The sequence below is a fragment of the Echeneis naucrates genome, chromosome 4 (genome assembly GCF_900963305.1).
Source record: "Echeneis naucrates chromosome 4, fEcheNa1.1, whole genome shotgun sequence".
Taxonomy (NCBI): Eukaryota; Metazoa; Chordata; class Actinopteri; order Carangiformes; family Echeneidae; genus Echeneis; species Echeneis naucrates.
The window spans coordinates 7,418,593-7,437,278 of record NC_042514.1 but is presented as its reverse complement, the minus strand read 5'-3'; the positions used below and the strand labels follow the sequence as shown (position 1 = coordinate 7,437,278).

Below are 18,686 nucleotides of genomic sequence, written 5' to 3'. Positions count from 1 at the left end.
TCACACCGCAGATATCGACACAGTTAATATTTCATATTGTATTTGCCATAGGATATGCTTATTTAGGTATTCGAAAACAGTACATTAAAATACAAATTAAAACCGAGCTCTAGGCAGATACATGGATTATTATTATTTATTTATACATATATATATAAATATATATGGGGGGGGGGGGTGGTAGCTAGGTTTACTTTGCATTCAAATTTTATTATGGTTTTGGCTATGAACAATTTGACTGAGCTGCTTGAAACCAAAGGAAAAAAAAAAAAAACATCGATTGAGGAATGGAAAAATACAGTGATCAGCTCCGCCACAGAGCCTGCTGGCTTTAATCTGCCTACCAGTGACCTCGCATGGAGCAAGTCGGGCCCCCAAAATATATAAAAAGACGGAGGGTCTGTGATGAAGTTTACAAGTTCTTGGTAAAAGAATAAAACTTTTCAGTGCGTTGTTTTTGGGTTGTAAACCCTGGTGAATTAGGAGCAAGGAGCCAGCAATGAAAGTTAACATCCATCACCACCGCGACCAATAAGCTGCTCTGGCCGGCTGGCTGAGCACAGATGACGGATTCGCTGCTGTGCGGGCTTCGGTAATTCATTTTCGATAGCAGTGGTTGCTGGGATCAATACAGGGACATTAACCCAAGCGGACGCTGCTGTTCTCCTGATGGCACAAGCCAAAAGCCACCATCCCTCGTTGGCAATCAGCAGAGACACAGTTTTTAGGGTCATTATTTTGGGGGAGAGGAGCTGTGTGCCAAGGCCACTGATATCACTATTTATCAGGGACGTTATGGATGGCCGTGACCTCGCTGTTGGTAAACAGTGGTCAGGGAAATTATTTTATGCAATTTGCAAATGATTAGTGATGCCACTTCCCGGATTGTTAGACTATTTTTCCCAGCTCTTGCTCGAAACACTAATGGCCTCATTTTACATAACGTTGGTATAAATGCCACAGTTAGGAGCCACTGAAGGAAGGAGACACACACACACACACACACAGAGGGGCGTTGACGTGATTTTTTCCATGTTTCCTCATGTGACACCTGTCACCTTTAACACAACTGCACACACTCGGGCTGGACACGATGCAACGTACTAAAGTCTGCAATCCAATGATGTCATCCGTAGACTTTTTGTGAAACTGAGGAGATTTTGCTCAGGACGTGTCAGGAGGTACATTTAGAGACAGAAACATGAACACCCTCTAAAGTAACTCAATACTCTCACAAAGCAGTTCACTAAACAACAGGATTGTTGCAGCACTGTCGGTGTTAATTGAATATTTGACTCTTGGTTGTGTGTAATTGAATTCCACATTGTACAGGTGTCCGTGTTATTGTGTCCACCATGTATGAAAGGAAATACCGGCAATAAAAATAGATTTTTTTAGCGTTAATGTTTGGAGGAGGCTGAGGACTATTCTGACAACCTTCAATTTCCGCCAAATACACACGACTTAATGTTGTTGTTGTTATTGTCGTTCAAGCCTTTCACAAAATCCAGTGCCTCCATCTAACATGCAGCTATAGGCACCAACCTATCGATGTATCTCCTGATCCATAAGCATCTGACGGTGATGGATTGCTGACCAGGATTGACGTCAGCCAGCAGCAAGTTTCATGCAGAAGTTTTTGCAGCATGAAGTGTTGGCCGTGTGAAAGTTGAGATGGCGGAGAGTTTGATTTTCCAGGCCGGGTCAAAGTTGCAAATGGCGGTCGAAGCATTAGAAGCTATAATGAGCTGAAACTCAACCGATTTATTCAGCAATATTTTGTGAAGATGAAAAAAAAAAATGCGGCTCGTAAGAGAAAAAAAAAAGACCAGTGAAAGCTTATTGGCAAGAAACATTTGATTTTGGGAAAAACTGATGCAGATATAATTTGAATTGTTGTCATCCAGGCGAGCGATGGTCAAGTTTTCAGCTCTGAAAGAGCTGGACACTTTCAGCACATTCAGGAGAATGTGCATCTTCAATTTAGCCTCTGAATAAAGATCGAAAACAAAAAGCGGAGGCTGTAAGCTATGACCTCCTCTCCGAGATAAGTTGCGGCTCTCTCATTACACTCGTGGCCTGATCTGATACATGCCAATTAATATTTAACTTTCAACAGAGACATCACATGTGTTGCTGGCGCCGTGTCAAACGGTTTTATCAGAGAAAATGAGGAGCGAGTCCTCCTTATCCATCTGAGTGCAAACGTTGCACACGCTGCAAAGGATTGCACTTCTGTGTTTTATCTCACAAGTGTCTAATGCAATCTTTTTCAGGAATCCGAGGTTCAGTTTGCGACACGAACAACCCATGACATTAGGGGCAAGTGACGTCAGACCGGCCCCTGACAGAATGCGCGAGAGCGATCATAGACCTCGGGGGCGCGCACATGCGCACAGGCTCGATCTCATCCCGACATGAGCGCGGGCACGTCAATATACACACAGAGAGCAGAGCAGAGCTTTGGGTATAGTAGAAGGTGCTCTACAGCGAAAAGAAAGCCAGGGAGGCGCAGACACCTTCACGCACTGAGCAGAGGTTTGCGGTTCTCAGTTTGTGTGGCGGCCGGGACCCGATCTTTTAAAACCATGCTGGATTGACTGCAGAGAGGCAACTACAATCAATGGCTCGGCTTTGAAATCGTTCAAAATTTATTGGAAAGGAGTGTGAGATAGAGCGACAGTGAGAGAGAGAGAGGGGGAGAGAAGCGAGGGAGAGAGCGAGAGTGGCGAGAGGGGTGGAAATAAAGATTCGTCCAACAATGGAGCTTACAATGGAAAACATTGGAAATCTGCACGGTGTGTCTCACTCCCATCAAACGAGCGACTTAATGAACTCCCCACACGCGCGCCAGTCGTCGGCGTCGCATCGGAACTTGGTGTCGCACGGACGGTCAGCCATGGTGTCCAGCATGGCCTCCATACTGGAGGGAGCCGGGGACTACCGCACAGACCACGCATTGTCTGGCCCCCTGCATCCGGCCATGACCATGTCGTGCGACTCCGGGATGAGCCTGAGCAGCACCTACACCACGCTGACGCCGCTGCAGCACCTGCCCCCCATATCCACCGTCTCGGAGAAATTTCACCATCCACACCCACATGCTCACCACCATCCGGCGCACCAGCGACTCGCGGCCGGGAACGTCAGCGGCAGCTTCACGCTGATGAGGGACGACCGAAGCCTCGCCTCCATGAGTAACCTCTATGGCCACTACCCCAAAGACATGTCCGCCATGGGGCAGCCTCTGTCCCCCCTGTCTAACGGTCTCGGGTCTTTGCACAGCTCCCAGCAGACTCTCAGCGCATACGGTCCAGGAGCTCACCTCTCCAATGACAAGATGCTCTCTTCGGGGGGCTTCGAGTCCCACGCAGCTATGCTGTCCCGGGGCGAGGAGCACCTGGCCCGGGGTCTCGGGGGCCACGGGGCCGGGCTCATGACGTCTTTGAACGGCATACACCATCACAGTCATCCGCACTCTCAGGCAAACGGGTCCATGCTGTCAGACCGGGACAGGCAGACGGTGGTGGGAGGCGGGCAGGGAGGGGGGTCGGGGCAGGTGGAGGAGATAAACACCAAGGAGGTGGCACAGCGAATAACGGCAGAGCTCAAGCGCTACAGCATCCCCCAGGCCATCTTTGCTCAGAGGATCTTGTGCCGATCCCAGGGAACTCTGTCAGACCTGCTGCGGAATCCTAAACCGTGGAGTAAACTCAAGTCTGGCCGGGAGACGTTCAGGAGGATGTGGAAGTGGCTCCAGGAGCCGGAGTTCCAGCGGATGTCAGCGCTCAGGCTTGCAGGTGAGTGAGGAGACAGCTCCCAACCTGAGTGATGTGGAGGGATCAATTAGAAGTCAATGTGGCGAGACTGTCAATACCTGCTCAAACAGACATTACTAGAAGTTATTAGTCGATTGTATCGAGTAAAACTTCATCATGACAGTTGGGGTGTTAAATGTTGGGTGGAAATCTATATTTTGATTGATGCTACAATCCATGACAGTATAAACAGACGCTGTGCAACAACAGAGGAGTTATAAACAAAAGAGTGGTGGCATCTCCCAAAAGCAGAACTGGTGTTTTTACGCGCACAGTGGAGCACCTTTACGCACAGATCCAGCATGGACACACACTCCACTGTCTCCCTCACTCACACTAAACATCAACACCCCAAACAAAGGAAATCAAAGCAGAATGTGGCAAGATTGCATTGCATGTTGCAGTTGCTTTGAGACTAAAACAAATCTACGCTGTGATATAACGCTCAAAATACTCCATTTGACTTTATATCAAACTTCATACAATACTTTGGCACTCCCCCTGTCAAATATGCGCAATTGTCGCAAACGAGGATTGTCTGAGGCCTGCCCAAAGAGTCGAGAGAGCATGACCTCCTATGGATCAATATTTCAGGTCCAGGGGTCCCCTTTCAGAGCAGCGTACTAATAAATGATCGATTTAGATCTCAAAGACAGACACAAACAGATGTGTCTTTCTCTGGCCTGTGTTGTCTCCTCTGCACTCGGGGATATCTTGTCTCCAAAGCTTGTTTAGATATTCTGTAGCGAGGAGACTTTATATCTGGAGCTTTGTGAGGTTGTACTGTGGAGTCTAAAAGTCAAAGGTGGGATGAGAGCTCAGACTTTTGGACAGCATGGTCTATTTAGGCTTTTTGCGACAAGATACCCGAAAGGACTGGACATCCTTTCTTTTGGGTGAGAGACACAGTGAGACACTCTGAAGAGCCTTCTTTCCGGTTTGGCTAATGTCTTTGGTTCATCCTGATTTTTATTGCTCAAAGATTAAACCGTAATGTGCCCCCCCCCCATCCTCGCCCCTTTTTTTAAACGCTTTAACACTTGGTTAATGGTTAATAGTTAATAGAACGTAAATGAAACGAGGGGCGTCGCAGTGGGGTTAAAACAGATGTGAGTGAGAGGTCCCCTCTCATTGATGTTTGTGTAAAGGCCTGTTTAGACGTGCTCCGCTTCCAAACGTCAATCAGCTCTTCTGTGCCGTATTTCAGCGAACAGTTCAATTAAGCAGATATAGTGGCATATTTTAGTTCCAGTCAATGCCCTATTGAAAAGCACTTAATGGCATGTAAATTGTTCCATTGCGCATTTAGTGGGGTTCTGGTAAATAAAGATTTAAACACTCCACAATTGTCTCTTTAAGTGCCACTGCTGTTAAAGCTAATTGGGCTGTGGGATTTTATATCTTCCACACCCGGCACCAGGATAACCCCCCCACCACCACCCACCCCGTATCTGACATTGTGGAGTGTCACAGCCCTGTGCTGTGCACTCTTACTGCATATTTTGACGTGGCCAGGCCCCGGACAGCCTGTGGGTGTAAGGCGTGTGTGCGTGCACGTTTCTGCCCTATATCCCTGTAGAATGTAAATTGAAGCTGCACTGTTATTTACATGTGATCCAGCAACAGATGTTACAAATGACCCCGTTATATTGTCAATTTCATCATACAGTTCTAATCGTTTTATTTGTTGTAAACAGGAAGCAGAATTCTGTATCGTCTTTTGTGTTTTCACCTGATATCTCTGTAGTTTTCAAGGAAAATGCAGTTGGGCAAAAATGACAAATGACTTGTATGTAAATGCGCGCAGCAACGTTTTACTTATTGCATTTAAAATCACCATTATCCTCCGTGCTCTTGTGGGTTGAGGGTAGGAGTTTGGGGGCTGGGGGAGCTGAAAGTGAGGCTGGGCCCTACTCGCTCGGCCACATCAATCAATAAATTCAAATTACTATTCCAAATTCATCACAGTCACACAAATCAATGCAGCTGCCCTGCTTAGCTAATGCGAAAATGCCAGTGTCTGCGCGCGCGCGCACACACACACACGACAACCCACTCCTGAAACGAAAACAGAGCAGAAACTGGCCTGTTTGGGGGGGAATGTACGTCCTTCACGCTTAACATCTCCCAGTGCAACGAAGGGCAAAAGCCGACACAATCCCCCACCTATTGTGTTCTTCATATGCAGGACCATAACACCAAAGCCAAGCATCATCTCCCGGCATCCTAAAGCACATGCATCCCTCCACTACAGTATTGAATACATAGGCAGCTCCATTGTGAAGACGCACAAGTAAGAAAGACGAGGGCAGAGTGAGGTTTGGGAAACATTTAAAGATCGCATTAACGATGAAAACATTCGTCTTTGCATCTGTGTTGAATTCCACACTCCATCTCAATGTATTTGGTCGGGTCAATACAGCCCTGATCGATAAAGATAGCCAGTGCATCTATCAATTATCCCGCCTCAGCACTCTCTCCCATTGGTCTCTTCCCTGGAGCAGAGAGGGGGAGACAGGAGACAGGAAAGGGGAAAAGGGGACAGCTGCTATGGAAAAAAAATGAAAGAAATAAAGAAACGTTAAAGCAAATTTTTATGCTGTAATTAAGTTCCATGGCCTCTCGTTCGTTTGTCCTTTAGTGATAGCCAGACAATCATTCGGGTCATTTTCACGTCTAGAAAACATATTACATTTCCTGAAAAATCCAATACATTGGATGTTTTGTTTCTGGAGCATGTAGGGCTTTCCTATTGTTTTTCTCACTTTGACAGTGATGAGGTGCCGTGGCACGCAAAAAAAAAAAAAAAAAAAAGCGCAGTTGGTGCATTACCATTTGAATGGCCGGGGCACGTGCCAGGGTGCTCAGGTCAAGACCCACAGGACACAGAGGAAAAACATTGCTGAGAATTAGGGTGAGAGGCCTCTATTCATGTTTCAATGGACTACACGCAGTTTACACAGGCCTAATCCCAGAGCAATATACCCCCCACCAATCCTTCAACTGCCCCCCCATCCTCGGCTCCCTTCCGCAAAGCCTTTCATCATTTCCTCTGATGGCCTGAATATATTTAGATTGAGCTGACCAGGTGCCTATCACAGGTAACTCTTCATTTTAGGATGAAGTTAACGATTTGCGAGGAAAGGATCTATAAATCATTGTTGTCTCAAAATGGAAAACATGTACCTGGCTGTGTATTTTAGCGGAGCAGGATGATAAGAGCTTTTTATTTCCCGCTACAAATCCCGAAGAGGATGTTTGCTCTGTCCAAGGTGCTGAAACAGTCTCCCATCCTCTCTGTGCTGCAGGAGCTCATCTGTTTTTAAGGACAGTTCAAGGTGGTGAACTGGACTTTCACCAATACATAGTTAATAGCATTCTTGTAGGCCCTAAACACCATTATTTCATCCAACAGCTTCCACCCATCGATCAATATTACAATCCACAATCGCGTCGATCACACCATCCTCCTGCTTTCCAGTCCAGCGCGAAGCCAACCGGGCTTTTCCATTTAAATCACAGCTCTCGCTCTCTGGCTGTTATTTTGTAGGATGTTTGTTTTAGGCGCTGCCGAATATAAACTGTGAGCCGTTTTTATTTTGGGTTGCTCACCGAAAAATATCCTAGAGCAACAACAATAGTGAGGAGTGATGCTCTTTTTGGTCATTTGAGCCAGGGTAATGGGTTTAATTGGATAGGGCATTAAGATGTGATTGATGCTGGATAATCTAAAACAGGATTTTTTTTTTTTTTTTTTCGTGAAGAGATGGCTTGATGTTAGCCCGCGAAATGATCGATTGGTACTTTAATAATTGATGTGTGAGGGGAAGATAGGGGGAGTAAACAGTGCAGCTGCGGTTTCAGAGCCTCGTTGTTCGTTAAGCACAGCAACGTGTGCTGTAAGTACTGACACACGCATGTACAAGCATCGCCTTCGAAATCCTCTGGTGGGAGAGCAACAGTCATTTTCTTGAGGTTATACCTCGAGGCTACTTTGCTTAAAGCCCGGCCTCAGCGTAGCTCATACAAGATGAAATGACATCTCGCTCCTCTCATCATTATCTGTAGCCCGTGGAGGAGGCTGCTGTCTATGGAGGAGACGAAACCCAATTATTGCAACTTTAAATTAACATAAATCTTCATGCCGCGGACTGCAATTAATAGGCTACTCCTAAGACACGTGCACACTATAAGATAAGAATCATTTTTGGTATATTTCGATGCAACTCGAGCTTTCTATGCTGAGTAAACGCATAATACAGGAAGATATCACAGCTCCAGCTACAGTCTGCATACGTGTCGCCTCCCCGTTTCTTCTCTCCTGTGTGTATGTGATCGGGATGTAGAGTGCGTCTGCGCCACATTGTTAAGGCCGATCTGGCGAGCGCTGAATCTGTATCGATTTCCATTCCCCGGCCTCTCCTTTCCATCTCTGGAGCTGCGCCATGCAGCCATGCAACCCCCACCACCACCACCCTCACCCCCACCCCCACGATCTCCACCATGCAACACCATTTCTCCCATTAACAGCTCGCCCTTCATAACACACAACAGCGTGACTAATAAACGAGCCCTCTGCTCTCACGCTGGCTCGCAGCACAGCTCCCCACATGCCCCGGTCAAACACAGTCAAAAGCTGACTGTAAAGATGTGAGAGGTTTAGCAGCGCCCCTCCATTTCTGTGATGGAGCAGGATTAGCAGCGTGAGACTACGTCAGGTTCACAGCCGTTTAACCTCTCTTCTTCGTCTGCGCCCACACGAAGCTCCAACCACGTCGACCTTATTATTCAGAATAATGTCATTTTAATAGAAATCTGGTTATCCTGACTGAAACAGGAGGCGGTCCTCCCCAGCCGCACACACCTCGTCCCAATTCACACGGGGGGGTGCAGCAGAGGTCTGGACCTTGCGCAGTCTCGAATACCGTCTCTTGTATTTTAGTTGATCAATTCCGACTCCACTCCGTCGCCCCCTCGCCAAACCGGATCGATAGGAGAGAATGACCTTTAAATCATATTGCTGGCAGAGCCGACTGAATGCACGAGGCGGGCATCAAAGGGTTAATGGCAGTGTCCGCCCTCGCTCCCCTTTTTAGGCAAAAATACAAAAGAGCCCAAACTTCACGTCGTCGGGTGTTCAGATTCTGGGGGAGTTCTGTTTGTGTGTGACCCGCCGCTGCGTGTGGCGGCGGTGGTTTACACAAGAGGCGACTCCAAAGTGCGCACCGTTGTGCAATTAAAGTGTTGACCTCAGTGTGTGGAGCGCGATCTGCTGTTATGTAACCCCCCTAAAAAAAATAAATAAAATAAATAACACAAGAAAAACTCCGTGCGTCCTGAGCGCGCACACTGGCACCACTGCTCCATCTGCACCGACACACACTGGTGACACACATTTCTGCTGAAAGAGTCACAACAGAAATTTCAACAATGACTTCTGTCATCATCTCCTCCTCCTCCAACCAGATCTGCTTTACTTCGGTTTCTATTTTTCATCCAGTGGGGTTGTCAACACTCAGGTAAACTGTGCTGGTTGCAGCTGTTCCTTCGTCCACTGGTACTGTGGTAAATAAGTAACGGATTACATTTTGTGGGGAGAGTTGGCAGCAATCTGTGTCCATCGGAACAGGAGCAGCAGTGATGCAGCGATATGTCCACACACTGGCCGCTTATCTGACGTCCTGACAGGCCATCGGTTCTTAAGGGCCTGATAATGGCTTGTTTAATGCTCAGGCTAAAAACAGACACGGACAGTGTCCACACGATTAAAGACAAGACAGTCAGCGGTCTCTGCAAGAGCAAAAGAACTTTTTCCATCTCAAAACACAAGTTAAATTTCCAACAATTGATGAAAATGTTTCTCTCTCAGATGGGGGAAAAAAATAACTGAGCTTATCTCTACTCCTTTCTAACTCTAGTTTCCGTTTTAGAAAAAAAAAATATTTTGTGGACAATTACAATAAAACGCTTTTATAGATGAAAAAACAGTCATAGATTTTGCTTAAATAAAATATAACTGTCTTGTGTTTCAACTCCTGAAGGATAAAGATTTTGCGACGGAGTAAAAATATTTATAAGGTGTTTGAATGGACATTTATAGCAACGTCATGTGCGAAGTGTATTTATTTATTTATGTGTTTGTATTGCAATTATTAATCTCCGCGAAACATGCAAAAAAATTAAAAGATAAAAAATGAGACAGATTCTGCTGTTTATAGATCGTGCCCAGATCTCTCGACGGGCCTTTTTGAAATGAGAGCCTGCAGATGGTTTGTATGGAACCTCTGTAAGTCTCTTTACAGGGTCGATCACAACAAAACCACACACACACGCACACAGATCGTACCCACAGATGCAACCCGAAACTCTGGTTGGCCAACCCCACACAGATCAACAAAGGAACAAAACGACTGTGAAATCAATTGATGAATGAATCGATGGCAGCCCATACAGCCTCTGTATTACGTGTTATTAAATATTACGAACTGGCTGCGGGTTGTTCTAAAATTATTAACCTGTTTATTTTGTTGTTTTCCTGAGCCGGTGTGAAAAAGCTGACTTATTATTCCTTCATTTAGTCAGGATTTCTGCAGAACACTGTGTGTGTGTGTGTGTGTGTGTGTGTGTGTGTGTAAAATATAATTTTTTTTTAAATCATGTATTTTAAACCATCAAATATAAACGACTAGCATTATCATTGGCTTAATTCTTACAAACATTGCCTGATAATTTAGTCAATATAATTATTGAGATATCTCAGGACAAACTTGGATTAAATAAATAAATAAGTAGGGCTTCACAGGAATCAGACACTTTTTTACCCCGCACAAGTGTAGTCTCGAATAAAGGCTCATAGGTAGCCTATAAAACCTTTAAATTTAAGAACCCACGCAATTTGCTACATAATAATAAAGACATGACACTTGATTTATTCCAATCGTATAACGCTGTGTTTTGCATTGGAAACATCGACCACACAAATGCAGTTAGCTCAGTGCAATAAGTGCCGGGTTAGAAATATTTCTGTTGACTCTCTTCATGTGATTGAGTGAGAACTGTATTAAAGTGAAACTAGAAAATTCCTGCATATTGAAAAGCTGTCTGTCTCCCCGCAGAGAGTCAACAGTTTCACCTGACTGCAGATCAGTTTACTGATTCTGCTGCTACAAACGAGAAATAACAAAGATGTGAGGTTTAAAGATAATTTTTTAATAATCATTTATTATCCAATGCTGTAACTTTTCCAAATCTGCGCACCTCATCATTAGCCAGAGGGCAAACTTTGACCTCGCTGACCTCTGTGTACCCGGTTATAGTCCTGCGGGATTTAAAACTTGATCATCATCACGAGGCACCTTTCAAATTAAATTAAATTTAATTAAATTAAAAAAATTGTGGTGTAAATTAGTTTTAGTTTAGTCTCATTTCTTTAAATTTTCTTCCACACTGCTGTTTGTTTTCTCTGTTTTTCACCAGCCTATAAATGCCGCTAAGAGATTTAAACGGATTTAAAATGTGTGTAAACTCTAACAAGTACATTAAAAAAGGATCTTAAAGGGAGTTCGGGTTCTGGCACCGGAATCAGATCCGCATGAAGCCCAGACACGAGAGTGTATTGACCGGGCAGAGATCCTCTCCTTCTGCCGCTCACCCACAGAGTCCCCACAGAAAAATAAATAAATAAATAATAAAATAAATAAATAAATAAATGCTATTAAATTAACTTTCCTTTCATTTTACCTCATTTTTTAAGGGGGCGAATTTCGAAGCAGTTAATTTTTTTTCTTTCTTCTCTGTTTTTCAAATAAGAGTGATTTTATTTTTTCTTAAAACACCAATCAGATATTGTGAATACAGCACAACCAGGAGCCAATGCGAGGAAAATTCATCTTCATTTAGGCATTTTAATTAGGCCTGAGGAGTGTCCTAATAAATAAATTAATTAAACATAAATAAAAATAAAACACGCACACACGTCTCACACCTGTTAGTAGTCAATGAATGCATAGGCTTCTCTGTCTCTACAAAATAAAGTATCATAATCATTACCACTATCCCGCATAACTGGTCAAAGCAATTATAAATGGAATCAATGATAATAGCGGCTAAGAATATCAGCCTATAGTCCAGACAATAGACCCAGTCATACAAATAAATGGAACACGCTGAACAAGGCTGTTATCAAACCAATAAAATAAATAATAATAATAATAATAAAAATTATATTGCAGTTTAAATTCGGCCACATGTTTCTTTGAACCACCCGTTTAAAAGGCTACGTACATTTAATTATCTAAAACCTCAAAGAGCGCGATGATCACAGACAGCTGCCTTTACTGACTATTCTATTTTATCTTTAGCAGTAGGTTACAATTAACATGTGAGGGAGTGAAAACGGGGCTGAATGAACGGGTGTGTGTGTGCGCGCGCGCAGGGGGGGGTGGTTTATCGCCCTTTAATAAAAATAAAAATATTAACTTGGGTGCAGGCATGCCTCAGTTGGGTGATGCAGCAAATCCAAAGGTAAAAAGCAGAATAACATGTTGCAGGGAGAATCGTGGAGGACTGAGGTGCCGCGTGGGCGAAGGAGTAACTGAGTTCAGGTTGAGTGTTATTGAAGTGCCTAAGAAGAAATGCCTCGCAGCTAAGTCGCTGGAGAAGGCAAACAAACAAATTGTGTCGCTTTATCAGTATATTAACACCAATTCTAACTCATTACATTAAGGAGTATTGAGCTGGAAGTGTTTGGGCCTGGCGAGGGGGGAAGAGAGAGAGAGAGAGAGAGAGAGAGAGAGAGAGAGAGAGAGAGGGGGAGAGAGTTGGCACTGCCCTGCAGCCTGAATGGAATAAATGCCACAGTGAACAGAGAGGGGCCGAGCCGACACACAGTCTGCTATCAATCTGTAAGGCAACAGTCCGTGTGAAACAGCGCAGACGTTACTTAATAAATAGACTCCAGCTTAAACATCAAATTGCCCAATCATGCCTCTTACAATATGCAGAGGAAAGCAACTACAAGAGGAGTGCATAGATTATTAGTGAGGACAGGATCGGCTTACACAATTTGCAGTGTGTGCTTGTGTGTGTGCGCGCGTGTGCGTGTGTACGTGCACCGAACCATAACCGGTAAACATGTTTATTGGTAAATTAATTAAATCAACAGACTTTCTCCTCGTCTGCTTTACAGAGATCACAAACTGTGCTTCATGATTGGATTTCACACCGCGGGGGGAGACTTCTTGGAAAACGAATAGCAGAAGGGGGGGGGAGAAAAAAAAAATCAGATGCAGATGTGTAATCATGGTTTCATAGGCACAATATTAGGCGGTTTGACTTTCTCATTATGAGCAGGAAGGGCAGTGGTGATCGATAAATGATTAATGCTCAAGATGGACTCGGATCTGTGGGGACAGAGGAGCCCAGAAGACAGCCTGGCTCATACACACTCAGCACAGGTGAAAGTGGCGATGATCGTTTCCTCCTCATCCCTCTCTGATTTAAAGTCGGCGGAGAAAGCTGGATCATCACATCACATCCTTCCTTCCTTCCTGGTGGTGTTTCCCGTCTCCACCCCTCCACGAATCTGCTGTTCACCCCCCCCCCCACCTCCCTCCCTCTCTCTCTCTGAGGCATAATTAATTGGACGAACTGAATTTCACACACGAATTATTCACGAATCTATCGATCGATATTGAACACCCAGGGCCTTTCTCTTAACCTCGCTTGGTTTGTCGTGGAGCAAGGAATATTAATGTCATCAGTGGAAAAGCAATAGGCCCAAGTTCTACTGTCTCCACTCCGGCTGAATATGTCGAAAAAAAGTCACTTATTAAGGAATTTGATAGTTTAAGAGGTGGAGGGGAGACAAAAAGTCCAATCCTCGACCTGAAATTCACGACTCTCGCCGGGAAGGGGGGGGGGGGGGTCTGTTTTATATTCATGGGAGATAATATCATAATGGTATCACACTCATATAAACTCAATAAAACGAGTTAAAACGAATGTATTTTAACGAAACGGTAAACCCGAGGATGAAGGATCAGGCTTTGTATGTGTGTGAGGAGCCTAAGGGATCCAATCAAACCAGGTCAGCTCCCGTTCACGGCTCCACAGAGAGACTGATAGAAATCCCATCCCTCCCTGGCCGTGGACCAGCAGGGTGTGCGCCTCACACGGCTCTCGGCTCCGGACCGGCATCCCAGCTCCGGTCCGGCTGCTCTTTGTGCATGAGTTTCTGTCCGTCTCTCTGCTCGGTGCCTACTGTAGCTCTAAAAGCTGCAATGATCGATTTTTTTTTCTTTTCTACGCCGAGCTTGGTTCAGTAATCAGGGCCCCCTTCCTCACCGATCGATCGATATTGATTACTAAATCCAGCGCCTGTAGCAAAGGCAGCGCACTACGGCGCCCCGCATGCAGCCGGGCCGCGGCGAGAGCGACACCTGCCGATCGAAGCGGCACAAAGCAAGCGGTCGAAGAGGTGGCGGGACGTGACTGGTCCACACCAAGATGTCGACCTCAGGGACCGGGACCCTCTGAGTCCCGCCCTGCCCCGATACTCGTGACCTTATTGTGTCAAATTGTCATTTGTTGATATACATTTTACTTTTTTAACGCTCTAATTTTAATAAATTGGTAAAAAAATAAAATGTATTTAAACACTTTAAGATATGGCACCAGGGTTGTGTGTGTGTGTGTGTGTGTGTGTGTATTCATACCTGGAGAAGGTCATACATCTGAATGAAACAAAGTCACACAATGGATGAAAGTGAGGCGTTCCAGTTGCCTGGCAGCTGTAAAAAAAAAAAAACAAAAAACAAATAGACTTTAATATTGAGATAGAAATACATCTATATATTTATAAAGGTATTGACTGAATGAATGTATATACAAAAACAGTGTTGAGTGTTCTATAAGTAGGCTCCAATATAACATTTTTCTCAGTTTTCTATTTTATTTACCCCACCCCCACCCCTAAAAAGTGTGTTTTTGTTTTTCTTTGTAATTTTTTGTTTGTTTGGTTGTTTGTGTTTTTTAACAATGTTTGCAAAGTTGTTGGGTGATGTAGAGGTGCTGCGACTACACAGGGAAATTTCATGCATATCAGAAGGACTTGCTGATTCTTGTTTGACTTCAAAAAGGTCGGGTTGACCTCGATCCACATTTTGTCTCATTGTCCCAACACTTCCACGTGAGTTAAGCCCAGGGGAGACGGGATGTGTCGGCATGTGTCTGAGTATAGAGCGCTTACTTCTTTGTGGTCGCTGCTGAGATGATCCACTATCCACTAGTCCTTAATTGTTTTAATAATTAGGACATCCTCCAAAATTTGGTAAATAAATGTTTGACTTTCTTTGATGTTTAAGAAATCCTTTGGAAAAAATCATCATCCATATTGCATTCCCACCCATTTTATAAGCATCAACTGGAGTACACTAAGCTGCTTCTGTGCCTCAAAGCCAGATGATCTGTTTTTTTATTTGTTGCTAGGTTTTGTCACTCTAGGTGATAACATAACATGTTTTTGCTTTGCTTCAGAAAAGATTAGTGGGACATTTTTAAAAATGAAACAGTATTGTGCCTTTTTTAACTACTAAGGATAAAAGTGGTTTAATAATCTTAATTTAATCTCCTTTGGCATTGGCATAGAGAGATGGAAACCACATTTATCTATAGTAAAACACAATGACACAGGATATTACAAATATGATTTAGTCAGTCATGGTCAGAATAATTCATATGCAAGATTACCAAGTCAAATGTTTCAAGAATGATTGTTGGGGAAAAAAAAAATCATTGGATGTCAAATGTCTATCGGTGACAATTGATGCATGCTATAATAAGAAGTGAACATTAAAAATAGTGAGTGAGTTTTCAAAGATTGTCTTGTCATATTGATGAACAACATATCTATTTGCCACCTGTTTGTATTTATCCCTGGAATTACTGTGTGACATTTAGTTTGGTTGGTACTTAAAGGTTCACCAGGACATGTGAATGTCGAAGGGCGTAAATTGCATTATGTGTCATTATACTTGGAGAAATTTTGTTGAGGGAAAAGACGAAGATAGATGCAGGATGTTAAAATTCGGGTGAGCACTGGCCTCATCAGTGCCAAAGATTTTCTCACAAAAGCTTTATGTGACTTCTAGCTGCTTTAATGGTCTGACTTGCTGAGACTTAACTCACTGTGACATAGCAATTTCACGAAAGCACGAAATGATATCATCATCAGCCTTTTACTCATCTTCACACCGACCCTTAATATTATAATGAATCAAATTGTGTAGAATATGATGTTATGCATATGGTACATACACATGTTTTTAAATACTGTATGTGGGATATTAGGATGTGTGTGTCAGTGTGACATATACATGTATATCACTGCAGTGCTGATATGGAATATGGATATGATGGATAGGTCTGCGTGCAGGTTAGACATCTGTAGTAAACAGATTGGACTGCAATGGCTGATCAATGGGCTCTGTTCCACTGTGATTAGACACAGCGCCACTGCTTGGCTCCAGCCACTTCAGCATAATCACACACCCCCCCACCCCCCTCACCCCACCCCACCCCACACCCCAAACACACACACAACCTAAGAGAAGAAAATTTGGTCCTTTCATGAATCCAGAATCTCTCTCTCACACACCACACAGCGTGGGAGTGAGACATTATTGAAGGCAACTATGAAAGTATCAGACAATACTGACGGCAGCAGGTGGAGACCCCACAGGGATGGCATCTTTCTCTCTCACTCTCTCTCCAATTTGCTCTCATTTTATTGAGACAGTAGGGAAGCTGTGAGGGACACAGAGTCTCTTCTGGCAGGATTCGATCCTCAACCAGCAGGGGAACATGTGGCTGCAGAGGTTGTGCCTTAACCTTCTACACACACACACACACACACACATACACATACACACAACCTCCTCCTACGCCATTTGTGGATGCAGTTTCTGCCTTTTACCCCACACCTGTGTGCTGCTTTCCACTTGTGTGTGTTGTAACTCAGAGCATGTGAGTTACAACACACTTACCCACAATACAACATTCTATTAACTATTAATTTCTGTGTTCAGTGCTTACAACCCCACCACCCCCTCAGACCCCCTCCCTAACATAAAGGAGTACACTCAGTGTTTTCTTTTGAAAATTGCTCAGTGTAGGGGAAGGGGCTCATAGCAGCCAGTGCATGCACCGATTGCGTGTTTGTGGGGTTTTTTTTTTTTTTTTTTTTGGGGAGGGGAGGGTTGTTGGTGGTGGTGGAGAGGGGGGCGTGGGTTATAAATACTCTCTCAGAGCTCAATAGAGTGGGCTCCAGTGGGCTCTGTTTGAAGTAGCAGACTGCAGACCTGCTGGGGGGGGGGATTCTGACCTCAGTCCCTACAGAGAACCCCCAATTCCTACAGCAAAGTCAGTCAATATCTCTTTCTCCTCCACTTGCAGACCCTCCCTCGTCTTCGCAGCTCTTCTTTGGTTCCTACACACACACACACACACTTTGTCTTACTCCTCCACCTTTTCTCTTCTTTTCTGTCTGAGGCTTTCTTACCCTGCGTCTGTCCCTCCTCTCTCTCTAATTTCAAAACACACACAAAATGCTTACTTTTGTGCAACAGTCACTCAGTCCCCCATTGCGACTCAAACTGCATTAATATTGAATCAAACAGCAGTGTCTCCAGCTAGCAGGCAACAGCCAGTCCCCCGCACCCCCCTTTCTCCTCTCCCCATCTTTCTCTCACCGCAGGCTGGCTCCCTGTCTGCACTCTGCAGGATGGAAGGAATATTCCCACTGGGCAGGAGGCATGGATTAGCTTTAAATCAACTTAAATATGGCAATAGAGATGGAGCTGTAGAATCACTGCTTTATTTCTGATGTATAAAACAAGTTCTGTGGTTAAGTAGTGGTTAATGACACAGTAAGTTACTTTAGATCCCTCCACCTCTCATCGTTAGCTATTTGGTCATGAAAATATTCACTTTTGTATATTTACCTTGCTTTGTGTTTTCTTTCTCCTCTTTGCCTCCCACTCTCATCTCAATCCCTCCCACCGCTGCCATCCACACCAAGCCTGCAAGCGCAAAGAGCAGGAGCAACACAAGGACCGCAACACGGCGCCCAAGAAACAACGTCTGGTCTTCACTGACCTGCAGCGCCGCACACTCATTGCCATCTTCAAGGAGAACAAGCGTCCATCCAAGGAAATGCAGATCACCATCTCCCAGCAGCTCGGCCTGGAGCTCAGCACCGTCAGCAACTTCTTCATGAATGCACGCCGTCGCTGTGTGGACCGCTGGCATGATGACCATGGTACCAGCCCCGGACAGCCAGGAACATCTGCCACTACCTTCTCCAAGGCCTGAGAGGACGAGAGGACCTCCAGAGGGCCCGGGAACCAGGTTGGAACCACAGGCAACACGGGAAATTGGGTGTGAAACCTGTCTATAACCTTACCTGGCCTGGACCGTCTGAATGTGTCCTCTGCCTGAAAATCCTTTGTGCCATGCAATCATCTTTTTGTCAGTTAGAATTTCAAGCTCTCACCTGAAACAAACATAATCTAAAGGTGAACAGTGAAGTCAGGTTCACTCAGCATTTCTTACATAAGGACAATCATTAATTATGTCTCTCTTGAAAGAAAATCATTTTTACGGCATCTGACAAAGAGACACCAAAGATTTGACTTTTTTCTTTTTTGGACATTTTTTGTCGGACTGTATCTGAATTACGCTTCACCACCCAAGTTACCACCTAGTCCAATTTTTTTTTTTTTTCAAAACTCACCTTCTTTGTTTTTGCCTCTTTATTCTCTTTCACATCCCCTTTGTGCCGGCACACGGAAGAAACAAGGGCGAAAGAAC

The 18,686-nt window shown here is 44.5% G+C and overlaps 1 protein-coding gene across 1 annotated transcript; it reads left to right on the top strand.

The window, feature by feature from the left end:
* The first annotated feature begins 2,761 nt into the window (after nt 1-2,761).
* On the top strand, nt 2,762-18,188 carry onecut3a (one cut homeobox 3a). Its single transcript, XM_029500673.1, has 2 exons — nt 2,762-3,800; nt 17,896-18,188. The coding sequence occupies exons 1-2, from the start codon at nt 2,762-2,764 to the stop codon at nt 18,186-18,188; spliced, it is 1,332 nt and encodes a 443-aa protein (XP_029356533.1).
* The last annotated feature ends 498 nt before the right edge of the window (nt 18,189-18,686 follow it).

Excerpts from the sequence above, each read along its gene's own strand:
- onecut3a (XM_029500673.1), top strand. The coding sequence starts at position 2,762 with ATGGAGCTTACAATGGAAAACATTGGAAATCTGCACGGTGTGTCTCAC. Across the intron at positions 3,801-17,895 it reads GTCAGCGCTCAGGCTTGCAG|CCTGCAAGCGCAAAGAGCAG; the intron begins GTGAGTGAGGAG and ends ATCCACACCAAG.